The following is an 18938-nucleotide window of genomic DNA, read 5'->3' on the forward strand; positions in this document are numbered from 1 at the left end:
ATAAGCCAAAATGGAGATGACCCCTAGATATAATGTGTACACAGAGCTGTTAAATTGCAACTGAGGGTAATCTAACTTACAAAACCATAAGAATTGTGCATTTGCTGTCATAAATAGTTAGCCTATATATATATATATCCACATAGGAAAGGTTAGCTTGGGATAAGCTTTTGCAAAATTGTGCACAAATAGCAGCTTTTTTTCAAAAGTGTTTAAAGGTAATTGCTCTGTTTGTATGTACAGTGTTTCTTCAATTTACAATTTACAATTTAAGCATTTAGCAGATGCTCTTAATCCAGAGCGATTTAAAGTAAGCAAGGAAAACACTTAATACATCAAATGCGTAGAAATAGTAATCTAGGATCATAGGTAAACCAAGAACCTATCATCATTAGTCTAAACAGTAGAATGTATCGAGGACACTCGATGCAGACAGTGCAGGAATACACACAATGATTAGTAGTCTTTAAGGTGGTTGTGTTCTGTTGACATCCTTCTCCTATCACAGCAGCTCACTGTCTTGCTGCTGTATTAGCACATTGTTGTACTTCGCCCAGCAGATATGGTTTTTTGTCATCAGTCATGTTTTCAAACTCTCCTTGGGTGATTGTAATCTGTGGGAACTATGTGTCTCTCTGATATCTTGGTACAGTGGGCAGGCGGTTAGGAAGTGTAGCTCAGTTTCCACTTTATTGTGCGCAGTGGGTGCATAGTCTGTCTTCTCTAGGGAGCCAGGTCTGCCTATGTACTTGACCTGCCTATGGGGGACCGGGCCTTCTGCTCGGCAGCACCGCGCCTGTGGAACAGCCTTCCAACGATTTAAGCGCACCACAGACCCTGGACTCTTTTAAAACAGGCCTAAAAACCTTTTTATTTAGGATGTGGTTTTGTGTAAAAGTGTTGTGTAGCTTTTGTCAGCAATATCCTTTTGTGCTTGACACTTTTTAAACCCTGCTTTTAACCTTCTATGGTTGATTGTATGTGTCAAGCTGTCTGAGCTTTGGTGCACAGTGTACACGCGTAATGGAGTAATAAGCAAAGTGACTCTTTACTAGCTTTAGCCTGCTGGCATATTTATTAATACTGGCGCATACAAACACTCTGTTTACATCTCATCCCTTCCGGAATATTCTGGCGCTCACTGAGAACGTGATGACGTCACATCTTGAGCGCACTGTAAACCTTGTACAACACAATAGAGTACCGTAAAGAACAGAGTAAGGGCGCCATCAAATAGCAACACTTAACACCCCCACTCACACTTAGCTCACTGGGTTACCAAAATAAAATAAAACACAATTAAAAAGAACAGGAAAATAAAATCACATGGTTTCCCTTTCCCATGTAAACAAAAACACACTGCACTTCAAATGCCAAACATGTCCTGAGCAAACCTCTTGGTGGCAGGCAAGCTTTATCTTGGTGGCTGGCTTTGTCAGTACATCTGCAATCATTTGCTCAGTAGAACAGTACTCCAAAATCACTTTTAAACTTTTTATAGTTTCTCTAATGAAATGGTACTTGATATCAATGTGCTTGCACCTTTGCCTGTGCACTGGGTTTTTGGCTAGTGCTATAGTACCTTGATTGTCCTACAACCCTTTTGTTTGTGCATATTGGTATTTGACAATATTCCTGATTAGCTGCTCTAGGTATATACGTTCCTGCATGTCTGATGCTAAGGCCTCAATTTTCTTCAGTTTTTATTTTTTTTGGCTCATTCTACAATTTTGTCTTGTTCTTTCTTTATTGCGTCCTCTGCTTCTTTGAACAACTCATTGGTGTAGTAGCTTCCTCCGTTCGTTTTTACCATCAAATCGATTTTCACCAGCAGCTCAGTGAACTGAGAGGCATCCTTGGGTTTGTCGTTGAAGACATGATAGCGACCGTCACATTTTCTGATGAATTCTTGCAGTTTTGGACTCTCTTTCAAAAAGTCTTCAACTGGTTTACCTTTAAGCCCGTCACCAACAGTGAAGAGAACCATGGTGTATTTGTTTGACATTTCACCAAATGCCATCTGAATCATTTTCACAGAGTTCAGCTCCTCTTCTGTGACTGGGACTCTTCCCAGTCTGATCACAATCAGGAACACATGGGGACCAGGAGCAGCGAGACTATAACACTGTGTGATCGCCTTCATGACTTCGTCTTCACTAATATCGGTGTCAAACATACATCCTGGTGTGTCAACAACAGAGATGTTTCTTCCATCCACTACACCTCTGACTTTCTGACAGCTTACTGCCGGAGATGCGGGCACATTGGTAAATGTAAAGGCTTCACAACCCAGGAAGGCGTTTGCGGCGGGGCGCTTTCCAACTCCAGACCTCCCAACCATCATAATGCAAACTTCTTCAACTTCTTTTATTATTGCACTCTCTGCTTCTTGGAACACCTGAGTGGTGTAGTGGCTTTTTCCGTTCGTTTGCACCATCGAATCGATTTTCACCAGCAGCTCAGTGACCTCAGAGGCATCCTTGGGTTTGTCGTTGAAGACATGATAGCGACCGTCACATTTTCTGATTAATTCTTGCAGTTTTGGATTCTCTTTCAAAAAGTCTTCAACTGGTTTACCTTTAAGCCCTTCACCAACAGTGAAGAGAACCATGGTGTATTTGTTTGACATTTCACCAAATGCCATCTGAATAATTTTCACAGAGTTCAGCTCCTCTTCTGTGACTGGGACTCTTCCCAGTCTGATCACAATCAGGAACACATGGGGACCAGGAGCAGCGAGACTAAAACACTGTGTGATCACCTTCATGACTTCGTCTACACTAAGATTGGTGTCAAACACACATCCTGGTGTTTCAACAACAGAGATGTTTCTTCCATCCACTACACCTCTGACTTTCTGACAGCTTATTACCGGAGCACATGCGGGCACATTGAATTTAAAGGCTTCATAACCCACGATGGTGTTTGCGGCGGGGCGCTTTCCAACTCCAGACTTCCCCACCATCACAATGCGAAGTTCTTCATCATGTGTTATGACAGCTGGTGGATTAAAATGAAAGGGTTATGGATGATATGCATATTGGAGGTTTGAAAAAAACATTTTTTAATATATATTATATTAGAGGCTGTGTGTGTGTGTGTGTGTGTGTGTGTGTGTGTGTGTGTGTGTGTGTGTGTGTGTGTGTGTGTGTGTGTGTGTGTGTGTGTGTGTGTGTGTGTGTGTGTGTGTGTGCACGCGTGCGTGTGCATGCATGTGCGTGTGTGTGCGTGTGTGTGAGTGTGTGTGTGTGAGAGAGAGAGAAAGAGAGAGAGAGGGGGCACATACGTGTTGCCATGTCTGTCTTGAAGTTTGTGTCTGTAAGAAAGAGAGAGAGAGAGAGAGAGAGAGAGAGAGAGAGAGAGAGAGAGAGAGAGAGAGAGAGAGAGAGAGAGAGAGAGAGAGAGGTTGGTATCATTATAACAACATATATGCTTATACTGTATAAGACAGATGATTAAACTCAATCTATAGCCATAGTTTATCATATAATCAAATGAGATGCAATAGGGTCTTGTAAGCAGGGGAGTTGTCTTATAAGAGCGGCACTTCTTAAAAGTTTAAATTATCAACACAATCTCAAACCAAAAAGGATTAACATATCGGCCTGTTGACCTAAGTCCTTGTCTTATTTAGATAATGGGCAAATTTGTTCAATTTAGTCTCAACAGATAGACATCAATGTGGTGACCATTTGACAACTATTGCAGGACATTTGACATGCATGATGATGAAGTAGTGTATTATGTAACTTGACTGAGATTCCATCACCCACCTCACAAGAAAAGGAGACCTGATGATGAGACAATCCTCCTGATGGTTGTGGTGGTTCTATGACAGTGTTTTGACAGCAGCGAGAACCTATCAGTGGATATAAGTGTAAGTAAGTTAGTGAGTAATATTAACTAGTCTGACATATAGGTTTCACTGAAGCAGCACCACCTGCTTGGTGTGTGTGGTAACTAATGGTACCTTGTGTTTGGGATCGTTATTGTGTGTCTACTACGGATGGACAATACTTGAACACACTTTATGATAACTAACACATAACTAATCAAACCTCTAGGAGATTACATCAATGTTGATATTACTCACTGGCACTGCACTATTTTATTATCTTTAATTCATACTTTTCCTGTATCATTATCGGTTAAAATATCTCAATTATGCCAAATAATTCACATCATTTTCCATAGCAGGGACACGTCTTTCACACACCTATGTCTACATTGTCCCCAGTCTGATACTGATTTTATTCCTCTCCACAAAAGCAACGTGTGTGCAACAATTAAATTAGATCATTTCATTTAGACAAAGATGTGACAGAAACTTAGTCAGCAAACCCTTTAAGTGACTGATTAATCAAATCATTGCCAATATAACTATTTTGTGAAAATAAAGAATATACAAGTTCAATACAATTTTCTCCAACAGTTTCAGACATATTTCAATTTTCTGTAACATTTCCTAAGTTTCTATGAAGCAAATATCTATAATACATTATAAACGTACATCATGTATTATAATCTGCTTATAACACTAATAAATATTAGCACTCAGTAATGTCATAATTGATATAATTATGCTCCCAGACATTTTTGGTAAGGATGTATTATAATGTTCATTGTCAATACATTATTGTTATGTTACAATACTATACTATACTTGCATTATAGTGTGATTACAAGTCACTATATGTAGTCAATGTGTGCTTTAAGTGAAGTAATTCCTGAAGCAACCTTTGGTGCATATATTTAATGTTTCTTTACTTTACTTTAAACACCCAATGACCATTTTAGTGACATAATCACACTTTCAGGGATTATAACAATGAATATAATGCATTGTGTAATTATTATAATGAATTATAGCTATGACAATTATAATGCACTATTATCCTCGCCAAAAAAAACAAGTCTGTAAGTGACCAATAATTATAATATTTTAAATTCTAAGTCTACATGACATTTTCTTTTTACAATGCTAAGAAGCATTATGAGTATTTATGAGTCCTCATACAATGTTATAAGCAGATTATAATGTATTGTAAGTATATATATTGTTTACTGTTTAAGGCATTATAGACATGGGTTTCATAGGAAGTGTCACCGGTTAGGTCACACTTTCCCATCTACATGTCCCTAAAAGACAAGAGGTCTGGGTATCTTACCTGGTTTCAATGTGTAAATCCTGATGTAGGTCTGGAGAGACAGAGGAAGTATGACCAGGCTATGAGGTTTCATCAACAAGGAGCAGCTCACTGACACATCTCTGGTGTCTCCCTGTCATTTTATACATGTCAGTGCAATATGCAATTCCTTCAATGGGGGAGGTCAGAGATCTATCTGTATTGTTTACATGAAGTGAGGCCATTCATTATAAATGCTGTGAAGTGATCATTTGACCTGATCAAGCAAAGTTCAATCTGCACCACAGAGAGAAGGAACATCAAAGTAGGAATAACACAATCAACAATGGACATAATCAAGGTTCAGTGCTTTTAGTACCTGAGGGTCAGTGTGCAACGAAAGACTACTGCAGATTACTGCATGGGAGCTCCTAATAACAAACTTGTATACTAATGTAGCCATTGTAAATATGAAATGATTCAATACTGAGCGACTGCATGGCCTTTTCCTCGCCTAAAATATTATCAGAACGTTTTTTTTGTTTCCTGGAACAGGAGTCTTTTAATTCCTGCTCGTGTCAAAAGGGACAGATCTACACCCACCTAACATGTTGAGTTGTTAACAGCAGATGATACTTTAATTCTACAAGTTAGGCCTATTAATTCTGTCATCTATGTTATTTCTATGGCTGTGTGTCTACAAAGCACCAACCCATATACCACCATCATAATCAAGTGATTCATTCTCTTCCTGGGGAATGAGACACAATTCCCAAAGTCCATGCCAATGTTGTGTATGAATTTGACGATGCAGTCTGGCATCTGGCATTTTGTTTTGAAATATAAAATGACTTTCCTTTTTCGTCAGGCCTGGTATGGCCGACTCCAGAGGATGAAGAAGACAAAGAACTTAGAACCTAAGAGACAGAGAGACCTCAAGAAGATCCAACAGGAACATATTTATTTGTTGAGATCTTAAATGGAACTGTATTCAATTCAATTCAATTCAATTCAATTCAATTCAAATGGCTTTATTGGCATGAGAAAACATACGACATTGCCAAAGCAAAAGTGGAACAATACAATCAAATAAAAATAATGTATGTACAATTAAAAGGGAATATATATCGCGGGTACACTCTCAGAAGACTCATTTATCTACAGTATATTGAATATTGAACCGAGAAACTTAATGTCATGTTAATGTCATTCTATTTAAATTGCGTCATGCATTTGTGTCCCAAAATTTGGGCCCCAAATTGATTTGGGACCTGTTCGTAGTGATGCATGTGAGTAGGCCTAGTGATCTGTCTGTCTCTTATGTCATCATGATTTGTGTGCGTGGGGACTCATTTTAAACAAGCTTAGTGCTTTACAAGTTTTCCAATTTAGTAGACCTTGTATTGTGAATTGAACTTCCATGTACTGTTTCTCATGTCTTACTAAATAAAGTACATCAATCAATCAGGCTGGACAAGGTTCAAATAACAACAGTTTTTTAAACTATTGACAGTCCTTGCATGTTACCAAAATCAGTCAGATGTGCATGGGCTGCCACGTGACACTCACAATAATCATATTGCAGAAATGTTTATTCATTGTGAAATTTGGGTCCTCACTCAAGTTCCATGTGTGAGAAAATGTTTGACAACTAACATGTCTAGACTAGAGGACTGCCACTAGGTGGCAGCGTCAGTACGTCTGACAATGACCCAGGCTTTATTTCTCTGATGGACGACATCTGATAGTTTGTGGGTACTTGAGCTTAATAGTCATTACTCTTAATCGTGTGTGTGTGTGTGTGTGTGTGTGTGTGTGTGTGTGTGTGTGTGTGTGTGTGTTGTTGTGTCAGATGACACAACAACTGACACTTGTGTCTACTGGCATAACATCAGGCATAACATCGTGCATGTCTGTGATGTTGTATAGTCCCGGATAAGAGCCTGGCACTAATCCCATAGACTGCTGTGATTGGCTAGTTCCGCTCCATAGCCTGGAGGGATGATTGCTCTGCTATTATAAATTTGCCAAATTTCATAATTCTATTCAATTGAGAATTGAGGTCCTTGGGTTGTTGCCAGTGTGCTGTGCACAAGAAATATGATGCTGATCAGCCTCTAGGCTGATCAAGATATACTTGTGAGAACCTCAACATTTTAGGACAACAATTTTGTAAATGCTATATTTGAAGTTTCTTAGATTTTTAACCTTAAACCTATAAAGCAAAAAATAGCCACCAATCCCCAAGCTTGCGGTGTGGGTGTAGATCAGCTATTTTCTATGGGTGATTTAAAAAAATATTTTCTTTTACCACAAAACAACCTTTAGCGCTTTAAGAACCAGGAAAATGGTCCTCACAATGTCTAGCTACTTCTCTAAATGTGACTATACTTTTTGGCCCTCACCGGTAGGCTATAACAATAATACAAGTAGGCTACACACATACAGATGAGGTGAATGAAAGAATCCTCTGCTGGAAATGAATGAAAATAGGATTTCATGGTCCATATGCCCTCTCAGTGTATTTAAATTTACTAGGAAGAACCATAGCATGGCTGAATCAAATTCAGGTTGTGATTAAATCTGTCTGTCTCTTATATGTCGTCGTGATTTGTGTGCGTTGGAACTCATTTTAAACAAGCTTAGTGCTTTACGAGTTATCCAGTTTAGTAGACCTTGTATTGTGAATTGTACTTCCATGTACTGTTTCTCATGTCTTACTAAATAAAGTGCATCAATCAATCAATCAATCAATCAATCAATCAATCAATCACCTTCGTGTGGCAACAATATTTGGAGTATTTCAAGATTTTTATTTGGAGTATTTTCTTGCGTTTGAGAGGGGATGTATAATAATAAGCCAACCATGGCCGTTTGTTTTTCTGAACCTCAGTTAGGTTCTCTCCCATCTGCGCCGGGTCAGCTGTAACCTAATTGCAGAAACACGCTTCATCATGTCATGTGCAACTTAATTACACCACAGCCCCGGGAATCTAATGGGATTTACATCTAGATGACAGCGGAAACTCAAGCCCTGGTCTTTGTGTTTCCGGCCTATGAGTGGAGCAGCATGGCTCATGTTAACGGTAGTGTGTTTCCCAAACAGGGAAGGGCCGGGACGAGGACCCATGTTTGGGTCGCAGACCAATTTTTCCGTTTTCCTAAAAAAAAAAAAAGATATATATAATTTCAAAAAGTTTAAAGTTTAAAAAAGTTTAATAACTAGTGAAAATAGCAGATCTACAAGCTCACAATGTGGCAATTTCTCTATTGGGTCTTGAGCTAAAAAGTTTGGGTTTAATAACAAAACATATGACTTACACTCTGAAGTGATATGTTTTGTTTTTAAACAAAGTGTTACTCATGAATAGATTACGTTTAAAGCTCTGTATTCTAATTATTCGTTATTATCATTGCTATAGAGTGTTTGTTTGGTAACACTGGTCTCCCCGTCTATCCATCTCGTTAATTGACAGAAAATCCATAATCCAGTCAATTTCATACCAGTACCAGTGGTGGAAAAAGTACTCAAATGTTTCAATAAAAGTAAAAGTATCAATACTGCAATGTAGAAGTACTCTGTTATAAGTAAAAGTCCGGAATTAAAAATGTACTTGAGTAAAAGTAAAAAAGTATTGAGTATCAAAATGTACTTAAAGTACCAAAAGTAAAAGTACTAAATGTTTGAAAATAGCAGCTCACAACGCGTCGCGATGCGACACGTTGTAGATCGGTTATTTTCAAATAGCCTATGTATAGAATAGGGCTAAATGATTAATGGATGTTTTATAATGTGATAATTTATATCTGCAAATTAACTAGTAGGCTAACTAAAGTTTTCAAATAATTGTAAAAGTACAATATTTGCCTCTGAGATGTAGTGGAGTAGAAGTGAAAGTATAGACAATTGGAAATACTCCAGTAAAGTAAAAGTACCTCAAAATTGCGCTTAAGTACAGTACTCGAGTAAATGTACTTAGTTACTTTACACCACTGGAGAGTACCCATTAATCAGATTCAATTGTATAGTGTTCCAGTTACAACAATAAATTCTGCTCATTTCTTTGTGTCATCACTTCCAATTTCACTCGTTTATCATGTGACCTGTAAGAGTCTCTCTACTGATGGGATACATTTGGTATCCCGACCTGAAAATGCCCCCGTTACTGAACACACACTCAATAGGCAATGCATTACAATCAGCATAATAGAGCTATTTAACACTTCATTTAACAAAAAAAGAAAATCACTTTACTGCACCTTTAAGACATAATTGAATGGGACCGCCACAGTCAATATGGATAAAATGCACAATTTATGATCAATCATGCGTCATTACATAGTTTGTGTGCTAGGTCAACCGTGCGTTAATTGCATCACAAGCGGCCTCGGGGAATCGGCTACACAGCCATGCACTCCAGGCTGTTACATCACATGGTGTTTGTATGTGTCAGTGACTCACATCATTGCTTCTTAAAACAGCGTGGGTGAAATGTAGGTCAGTGTACAGTAGCTGCTCTGTATGTAACCCAATGTTACGCTTCTGGCTAGCGTGGAAAACCCTGCTCTAAATTTAGCGTGGCGTCAACTCAGGCCTGTAGAACAGTGGTCCGTCCCCCCTTTATTACATCTGACACACACACACACACGTTTTCTAAGGTCAACCTTTGTGTACCTTCAATTAATGCCAAATAGGATGCTGCCTCTGTTAGCGCACGTGCCACACACACACACACACACACACACACACACACACACACACCTCTACATTCTCTAGTCAGCTAAGATTACCATGGTAACCAGTACAAGATGCATCTGGGAAGTGTACGTTTGCTCGCCCGTCTATGTGTGTGTGTGTGTGTGTGTGTGTGTGTGTGTGTGTGTGTGTGTGTGTGTGTGTGTGTGTGTGTGTGTGTGTGTGTTGTTCACTATCATGTCAGTATCATGGTCAGTATCATGTCAGTATCATGTCAGTATCATGGTCAGTATCATGTCAGTATCATGGTCAGTATCTGGTCACTATAATGTCAGTATCATGGTCAGTATCATGGTCAGTATCTGGTCACTATCATGTCAGTATCATAGTCAGTATCATGGTCAGTATCATGTCAGTATCATGGTCAGTATCATGTCAGTATCATGGTCAGTATCATGGTCAGTATCATGGTCAGTATCATGTCAGTATCATAGTCAGTATCATGGTCAGTATCATGGTCAGTATCATGTCAGTATCATGGTCAGTATCATGTCAGTATCATGTCAGTATCATGGTCAGTATCTGGTCACTATCTGGTCAGTATCATGGTCAGTATCATGTCAGTATCATGGTCAGTATCATGTCAGTATCATGGTCAGTATCATGTCAGTATCATGTCAGTATCATGGTCAGTATCATAGTCAGTATCATAGTCAGTATCATGTCAGTATCATGGTCAGTATCTGGTCAGTATCATGGTCAGTATCATGTCCAGTATCATGGTCAGTAACTTGTCAGTGTGTGCGTCCGTCCGTGCGTGCGTATATGCGTGCGTGCGTGTAATCATGCCAGAGGGGAAGCAATCATCATAATAATTAGGATTACAGTGGAAGGATAGAGGTAGATGAGGATCAGGGGTAGACAGGCAGACAGAGAGAGACGCTTTCCATCCAGATCATTTACAAATCATCTTTCATACACCAGCGTACAGTGACTCCGTCATTGCTCCTGTTGTAACACATATCTTTGCTGTCAGGCAGAATACTAATACTGTATGTGCAAAGCCTTCAAAAAATAGTCCAAAATAGCAGATCAACAAGCTCACAACGTGTTACATTGCAACGCCAACCCTAACCGTAGAAGCTTGTAGATCTGCTATTTCCATCAGGCTTTTGTAAAAATAATAACAAAAATGTGTTTATTTCTGGAACACAGTTCTTATATGATGTGATCCAAAATCACATTTTAGATCACATCTAAAAGGTGATCTAATTATTAGATCACATTAGACTCCGGCGCTCTAGTTATTTAGTCACAAGCTCTTAATACTTTTCATTGGTTCAATATCTATGAAACCCACAGACACACTCAACCACTTTCACTCCATTTATGTTCTTCAAAAATAGCAGATCTACAAGCTTTTGGATCGCCTATTTTTGCTACTTTTGTGGGACACGAAGACGTTTTTAAATAAGGTCTCTGCCCGACCGACTCGTATACTGTGTGCGTGCACGTCACATGCACAGATTGGAATCACCAGACAGAACAGAGGATATTGGTTCCAAACTTCATATCCTGATTTTATTGTTCAAATGTTGCAGGACAAGGACATAAAACTACACAGTGCAAATAACACAAACACGCACGCACTCACACTCACACACACACGCATACACATACATGTACACGTACACAGGGTCATACAGTCAGACAACAGTGTGTATTAAAGGGGATTTTTGTTTTAATACACAGATTAAGGATCTGGTGTCAATAAAATAAACTTCAACACAACTTCAGCCAGTTTATTAAAAGGGAAAAGTCCACCCTGAAGACGTCATTCACATAATGCTATTTCTCTGAGGATGCTTAGAGCGCTGGTTCTCAACCCTTTCAGGCCGCGACGCCCCCAAAATAATCATAATTATTTGAACTCCCCCCACCCTGACAATCACTAAATCGTATAGTTGAGGCATTGCATTTAGTTTGACTTGGTTCCAGATAAATAGTGAAAAAAGCCGATCTACAAGCTCACAGCGCCTCGCGTTGCGAGGCGTTGTGAGCTTGTAGATCGGCTATTTTCACAATTTTTGCCTGCATGCTCTGCTGCTGTGCTGCGTAACCTCATGTATACATTCATGTGCAGAGTGTGTGAGTCAGCAAATTGCACCATCTCTACCAACAACATGGATAGAAAACCATCAATATTGAATGAGAGATATGGCGGCAGCACTACTGTATGTTCTATTTCACATAGATCAGCTATTTTCGAATAGCCAAACAATGTTCAAACCTCTATTAAACCAACATTTTCAAGAGTTTGTGGGAATGTAAAAAAAACGTTCCTTCTGCATGAACGAATCAATGACATTTTCTAATGTCAAAGGCCTGGAGCATTGTTTCTTTTATTTACTGTAGAGATTTTTTTTGGAGAGAGCATCACCTCAAATACTGACTGAACGCCACATTCGGGGAAAGAACAGGATTGTGAGATGCATTTCAGGGTGGATCTTCCCTTCGAAATCAGGAGTTTGGCCATTTAATCGACATCATTTAGCGTTTGCCGAAACTCCTGTGGTCGTTGTTGACGGGTAACATTTCATGGCAATGCGGGCAGTTCAACCGACAATTATGCCCATGTGTCTACCGTCCATTGGCAAAGATTATTGCCTATGTACGACCATCTTAAATATAGGAGCGCAAAACAAAGATCACATTGATTTGTTTCAGTGAAGTAAGGCCATTTTGAACAGTGGTAATCATATCAATCAATGATTAAATCATAGACTTTTCTCCTCACTGAAGATAAAAAACTAAATTAACATGCATCCACAAAATAACGCCTTCTTCATCTTATCTTGAAATCAAATCTTTTCTTCTTCTTCTTTCTTCTTTTCTTTTTTTGTTAATCTAAAAACACATTTTCATTAGTGTAATACAAAGCATACATAGGATGGCAACTGTTTTGTTGACATCAAAAGCAAATGAAACAAATATCTAAAATAAAACTAAAATAAAACGAACATCTTCGTCAGACGGTCAACAGAATCACCCTTAATCTTCATCATTATCCTCATCAACATCATCATCACATTACCACCTTGTCAAAATGTCAACCTTCGTGTCATTGGGGGAAAGACAAAAAAAGATAGAATCGTAGTTTCATAACTGCCCATAATGTTCCACTTAAGGCCTTTGCAGACAGGGTGCGATTTTTCGCACGGAAAAAACAGACAATATCATTTTTTAAAAGAACACATGGTTCTCTATGACCTCATGCACACCGGCTCCGAATTTGCCGTGCGGCAAGTGGCTGCGGCGGTGCTTTTTTTTGTCTCAATCAAACCCAGTTCGATTCGTGCGTCTTTTTGCATGCGGTAAAAACTGATTGACCAATCGCACCCTGTCTGCAAAGGCCTTTCACTAGATGCAGTTCTTAAAACCTTCACCACTTAAGTATGTTTTATACATACTAGTCGTACAACGGGTGTCACAGCGACAATCACAATGTGACGCATTGTAGATCGGCTTACACGTGTTCTATTTTCACTTCAATTAACCATATTAAGTCTGGGCTATTCATGAGATTTATTTTTTGCCCATAATGACATGCCTAAAATAATGACGCCAGGGTTAAGCCAGAAATAAAAACACCACGTAATCCTTCAGCTTAACAATAACACATTATTATACGCAGACATTCTGAGTTACAGGGAATTCACCCGACTGCAGCCATTGTCTTTCACTGTCATCATAGTCAGCATTGTGTCAATGTGTGCTTGTCATCTTACGGTACACGCCACAGGAAAATCATCACAACACTGCAAAATGTCCCTGGCAGTTGACTTTGACCAGTGTTGACTTTGTTGAAAACTATGACGAAAACTAAATAAAAACTAAATAAAAACTAAGCTATGATCACAATTTCAGTGGAACTAAAAGACAAGTCATTTTATGTTTGGTTGCGCTCGGGTGTTGCGCTCTGAAAATAGCCGATCTACAAGCTCACAACGCGTCGCAGCGCGAGCTTGTAGATCGGCTATTTTCAGCATGCAACCAAGCGTAAAATCAGCCATTACGACGCTATCAAGGCCCCCGCAACATACATTTTAGTCGACTAAATCAACTGTAGACGCAGCATGCTGTGTGCTGTGGCATACCGCCCGCTTCATAAATAGCATGTAATGAATACCAACACAGCGGGGCTATAAATGCATAATTTCAGAGCTGTGTCCTTATCCGACTTGTCTTCTGCATCATGACGGCTACAGACGCTTTGCTTCACATCGTAGCATATAGTTCCTTAACCCATTAAGACCTGAGGCGATTCTTAAAAAAAAATCTAAATCCTAACAGTTTTTTGAAAAAAATATAAAAAATATTTTTTTCGCAATTTTTCAAAAATAGTAGATCTGCAAGCTCATAGCGCGGCACTCGGTGCCGCGCTATGAGCTTGTAGATCTGCTATTTTTGAATAGCCAAAGAAATCTAAAGTGACACAGATGCGTTCCAGGTATTAATGGGTTAAACCCCAGGATATACATATTCTGATGGAAAACTTTTTCGCGGGTAAATAGCAGATCTACAAGCTTACAACGCGTCGAGGCGTTGTAAGCTTGTAGATCAGCTATTTTCCTGCGAAAATATCGATAATTTCACAAAATAATCAAGTCATAATCGATCCCTACTTGGCATGTCATTATAGGCAAAAAAAAAGAACAATATAGTAAATGATAGCAGATCTACAAGCTGACAAGGCGTCACATATACAGCACCGTTGTACGACAAAGTACGGCTAAAGTGGTTCACTGATTTGTTGCCATAGAATTATTTTCTTCTCGATATTTCGATTCATCCATAATTCATCCATAATCGACAGAATTATCGCAAAGATAACAATCAATAATGCACGTTTTATGTGTAGTGTTGAGGGTGAACAACCCAAAAAACTTTTTTTTGCTATCGATTAGCCACTCCATGGAGACTTGAATGAATGGATATTTTTTTGTTTTTGTCGCATTCCTAAGCCAATAATTTGATGACCAGCGGACCGGTAGGCAGCGGTTCTGGTAAAGGAGACTTTTTGTGAGCGCTGCCGGTCATCAAATTATTGGCTTAGGAATGAGAGAAAAAAAAAGAAGAAAATCCATGAATTCAAGTAATTAATAGATAGAAAAAAAGTCATTTTGGGGGTGAACTATCCCTTTAAGCGGTGTAGTGACAATACAGTTAGTACGGTTCAGTAGCCAGATGATCAGCAATCTCTCTCTGGGGAAATCTAAATTCAATGTATTGGCCACAACAGCGGTCGAAAATGTTCGCTAACAAACCCACGGCCACTGCTTTAAAAAAAACAGTCATATCACCGCCCTACTCCAAAGGCCCGGACTAAAGTCTTTGCGTTGGCGCTCGCAATGCAGTTAACTCATTCACTGCCACTGACGTAAAAAACGTAATTTGTCCCGTTTACCAATCCTGCAACTGACGTAAAAAACGTAATTTTATTTTTTTCAAAAAAAATATTATTATTTTATTTTATTATTTTTTTAGTTTTTTTTCTTCAAATTTGACCCAAAGACCAAGGAGATATGATTGTTTAAAGATCTACACTCCCATCCACTTCCTTGTTAACTTAAAACTTAAAAATTCTGTATCTCGGCTCCTGAGTACTTTTTTTTTTCAATGAAAAATCTCTGGCAGTGGGCAAACGCGGCCAGCAATAATTGTGGCAGTGAATGAGTTAATATGTTTTACAGTTTTAACCGATACTTTGAATTTACACGTCACCTGGTCGTTATCAATAGGCGAAGATCTCGGATCGTCTGGCTAAAGCAAGACAGATGTTCACAGATGTGTGTGTGAACACTGCAGAGGGCTTCAGAAAAAAAGGTTCAAGAGGTGTCGTGTATGGCGGGGGTTAAATATGAAATACCCAGCTTATGTATTAATCCAGCTTATGTGGTTAACCCATTGAGACCTGGAACTGTCTCATTTTTAGATTTGAGCTAAAAAGCATTATTTTACACTTTTAGCTATTCAAAAATAGCAGATCTACAAGCTCATAGCGCGGCACCGAGTGCCGCGCTACGAGCTTGTAGATCTGCAATTTTTGAAAAATCGTGAAAAAGTGTGCAAATCTTTGAATATATATATTTTTAAAGCAAACATTTTTAACTCAAATCTTTGCTTCTGGGGGTCCCTGGAACAAGATATTTTGATGGGGGTCCGCAGCCAAATACATATAATTTTGGGGGTCCTTGACATGAAAAAGATTGAGCACCACTGATATAGAAACATACGTTTTTCAGAAAACTGTTGAGATTTAGGAGACGTGTAGAATCGGCTTCAGGTCTCAATGGGTTAATAAAGCCTTTCAGCGTTTTAGTGTCAGATGTATAGGCGATTGTCTGAGAGTCGACCGCCCCGCCCCCCCGCCCCGTCCATTGAGTTCAATGGACAGGTGGGCGCCATCTTGGGAGGTTTTCACGCTATTGCTTTTCAATGGTGCAACGTCACGTTCTCCTTCTATATAGTGACAGTTGGCGTTCAACAGCTTCATACTGTACAACAGTGGCTCTCAAACCTTTTCCATTTCAATAAATAAAAATACTCATAAAAAATTAACAAAAAAAACGAATTCTAAATTCCAAAATAGCCGATCTGCAAACTCACAACGCTTTGTGAGCTTGTAGATCAGCTATTTTTAGCCTATGTAGAGCACATAGGGTTAAAGTGGTAAAACACATTTTGATGCTACTGCATGGTAGCAAAATGGGACCCCCTGGAACCCCCTCCTCAAGGACCTCTGGGGGGGGGGTCCTCTTTGAGAGCCACTGCTGTATACTGTCTGTTATCTCTCGAGGCAGACCGCTGCCTCACGCAATATTCTAACGCTTCCACCTAACAGTCTGTGCAACGGAAGAGCTGAAAAATATCGATGCACATTATAAAACGCGGATGTCCCGCCTCCCCCTCGTAGATCTACAAGCTCACGACACGTCACATTTGCGACATGTTTTGAGCTTGCGGGTCCTGCTATTTTCGCTAATTACAGAACTTCGATAAAAAGAAAGAACATTTTGGACACCTTTTTAGAAAACTTGCCCCACATAAGGTCGTCGGGGGTTAACTTGGCTGCATGTGACCAACCTCTCGTCAAAAGGAAATGAACACATAGAACGTTGGGAGGATTTTCCTAAATTATATAAAATAAATACATTCTCCTAAATAGTCTTAAATCATTATTATTTTTTTGAAGTGAACGGAACCGGTGCTGGTGCATTTTAATCCGAAACAATGCAAACCAATCGCCACTGGATTCAGTCAGTTCTTCTCAGCCCTTGTCCTTTGCTGCAAATTATCTCCTGTCAGTGTCCTTTCAGAGGTCACAACAGACCATAATAATATTCACACGGAGGCCATTTGTCTCCTGTACGACATACCTGGGGGGATGGGAAAGACCCCCCTGATAGGGGGGGACCTCTTAGGTAAAGAAAATGTGCACCTCATCCCCCAAAAAATGTAGGGAGGGGGTTTTGTTTTCTTTCAAAGGGTGTTTCTGTTGCGTTTCAATTGCAGTTGATGCTTAACGAAATCTTCATACAAACAAAAGCTACGTGAGGAATCAAATTCTAAAATGCTAACATGTGAGTGGCAGGAGAAAAATTGTCCTTTTGAAGGTAGTTGTGCCATGTGTTGGTCTGGACTCTGGAGGTTTGCATTGTATTATCTACAACGCAAACACAGACCCAGATAAGGATATATATCCTTATTGTTAGAGCATTATTTTTGAATTTTTGTGTGTGTGTGTGTGTGTGTGTGTGTGAAAACTGTGCTCAGCGGCAGCATAGCTTAGCATAGCTAGCTCGGGCTGCTGGCAAAGTCAGCTACCGTAGCCATGTCTGGCTACTAGGGTTTTGGCCACGGTTGTGCACAGCAAGGCTAGCTACAGCAGGTAGCTGGCATCGGTGTCTTAAGCCGAGACCAATGGGATCGTCAGCTAGCAATGTTGGCTAGGTTAATTTAGCTGGTTGGGTTGCTGCTGGCTTGGTTCAGTCAGCAGGACTGGGGGGGCTGACTGGTTGGCTGTTGACTCCAGGCAGCAGGAGGTTCCACCACCGTGGACTGGTCGTTTTTGTTTGTGTGTGACTGCCTGGTTCAACACTTTGTGTCCAGGGTTTTGCTGACTGGTTCCCTCCCCTCCATGGTTAGCCAAACCTGGCCGACTGTTTTCCCGGACACCCGATTGGTTCAGTCTCGTGACCTATACCGACGAGGTCACTTCCTGGTGTCGGTGGTGGAATTCGCCGTGGGGTCCGACTTATTAGCGGTTCCCGTGGCTCGAGGAGTGTCCGCCGCACTCGGAGTCTCTGTAGTGTTGTCCGCCGGCTGCGCCGCGCCCGCGGTCGCGTTAGGCCCGCCCCCATTCTGAAGCGTTTCCTGCTTGTACTGCTGCAAGGCCCGATTGACGGCATCTTCGACCAATCGCTTGCTGACCTTCAGTAGCTCCGCCTCGTCCGGCGCTGAACGGCGACGCCCACCTGAGGAGAGAGGAGAGAACGTGTTATGCCTTTTTGTACTTTGGTTGGTTGTGCGTCGTTAACAGCAGATCTACAAGCTCACAACGTGTGTTTCCCCCATACGGTTGTTCACAATACACGACACCAGCGCTTACAGTAACTATATAGATCAGGCCTTAGGGAGCTACTTTCTTCCTTTCATATCAGGGTAAGCATATTCCAGTCTACTGTGAATAAATACACATACTTTCATGGCCCACGACTTCCACAAAGGAAAACAAAACGATCCCCATAAAGAAATCTAAAGCATATTTTGATCTGAATTAAATTAACTAGATTCCGAATATAGGCAATTCATATTTACAATTTGAGGGAAAGGTTAAGGTAATCAGAATCATGTCGGGACCCATTTTGGGGTCGCGGATCCATTTTTATGGATGGAAGAAAATGACCCAATTATTTTTTGTTTCCTATATTTTGTTTATAATAATTATTCTTTCAAAAGATTTAAAAAAGAATCAAAAAAAAAAACTCAATGTTTTATAAATTCAAACTTTTTCAAAAGAATTTCATTTTCACAAATACAAACATTTTTAATAA

The 18938-nt window shown here is 39.9% G+C and overlaps 1 protein-coding gene and 1 long non-coding RNA gene across 2 annotated transcripts in view; both read right to left on the minus strand.

The window, feature by feature from the left end:
* Positions 1-2893: 2893 nt before the first annotated feature.
* LOC308103417 lies at positions 2894-5272 on the minus strand. The gene is made up of 4 exons (XR_013934738.1): positions 5169-5272; positions 3774-3859; positions 3287-3316; positions 2894-3000 (listed from the first exon to the last, which is right to left on the minus strand). It is a non-coding gene; the product is annotated as an uncharacterized lncRNA (long non-coding RNA).
* A 10772-nt stretch (positions 5273-16044) lies between these two features.
* The window catches only part of akap7 (A-kinase anchoring protein 7), a 111790-nt gene continuing 108896 nt past the window's right edge, over positions 16045-18938 (minus strand). The window contains exon 8 of the mRNA XM_080453689.1: positions 16045-18359. Within this exon, the coding sequence (XP_080309815.1) occupies positions 18097-18359 (263 nt within the window). The 3' untranslated portion in view covers positions 16045-18096. The remainder of the gene's footprint in view (positions 18360-18938) is intronic.

This window comes from Gymnoscopelus braueri (genome assembly GCF_963280865.1).
Source record: "Gymnoscopelus braueri genome assembly, chromosome: 16".
NCBI lineage: Eukaryota > Metazoa > Chordata > Actinopteri > Myctophiformes > Myctophidae > Gymnoscopelus > Gymnoscopelus braueri.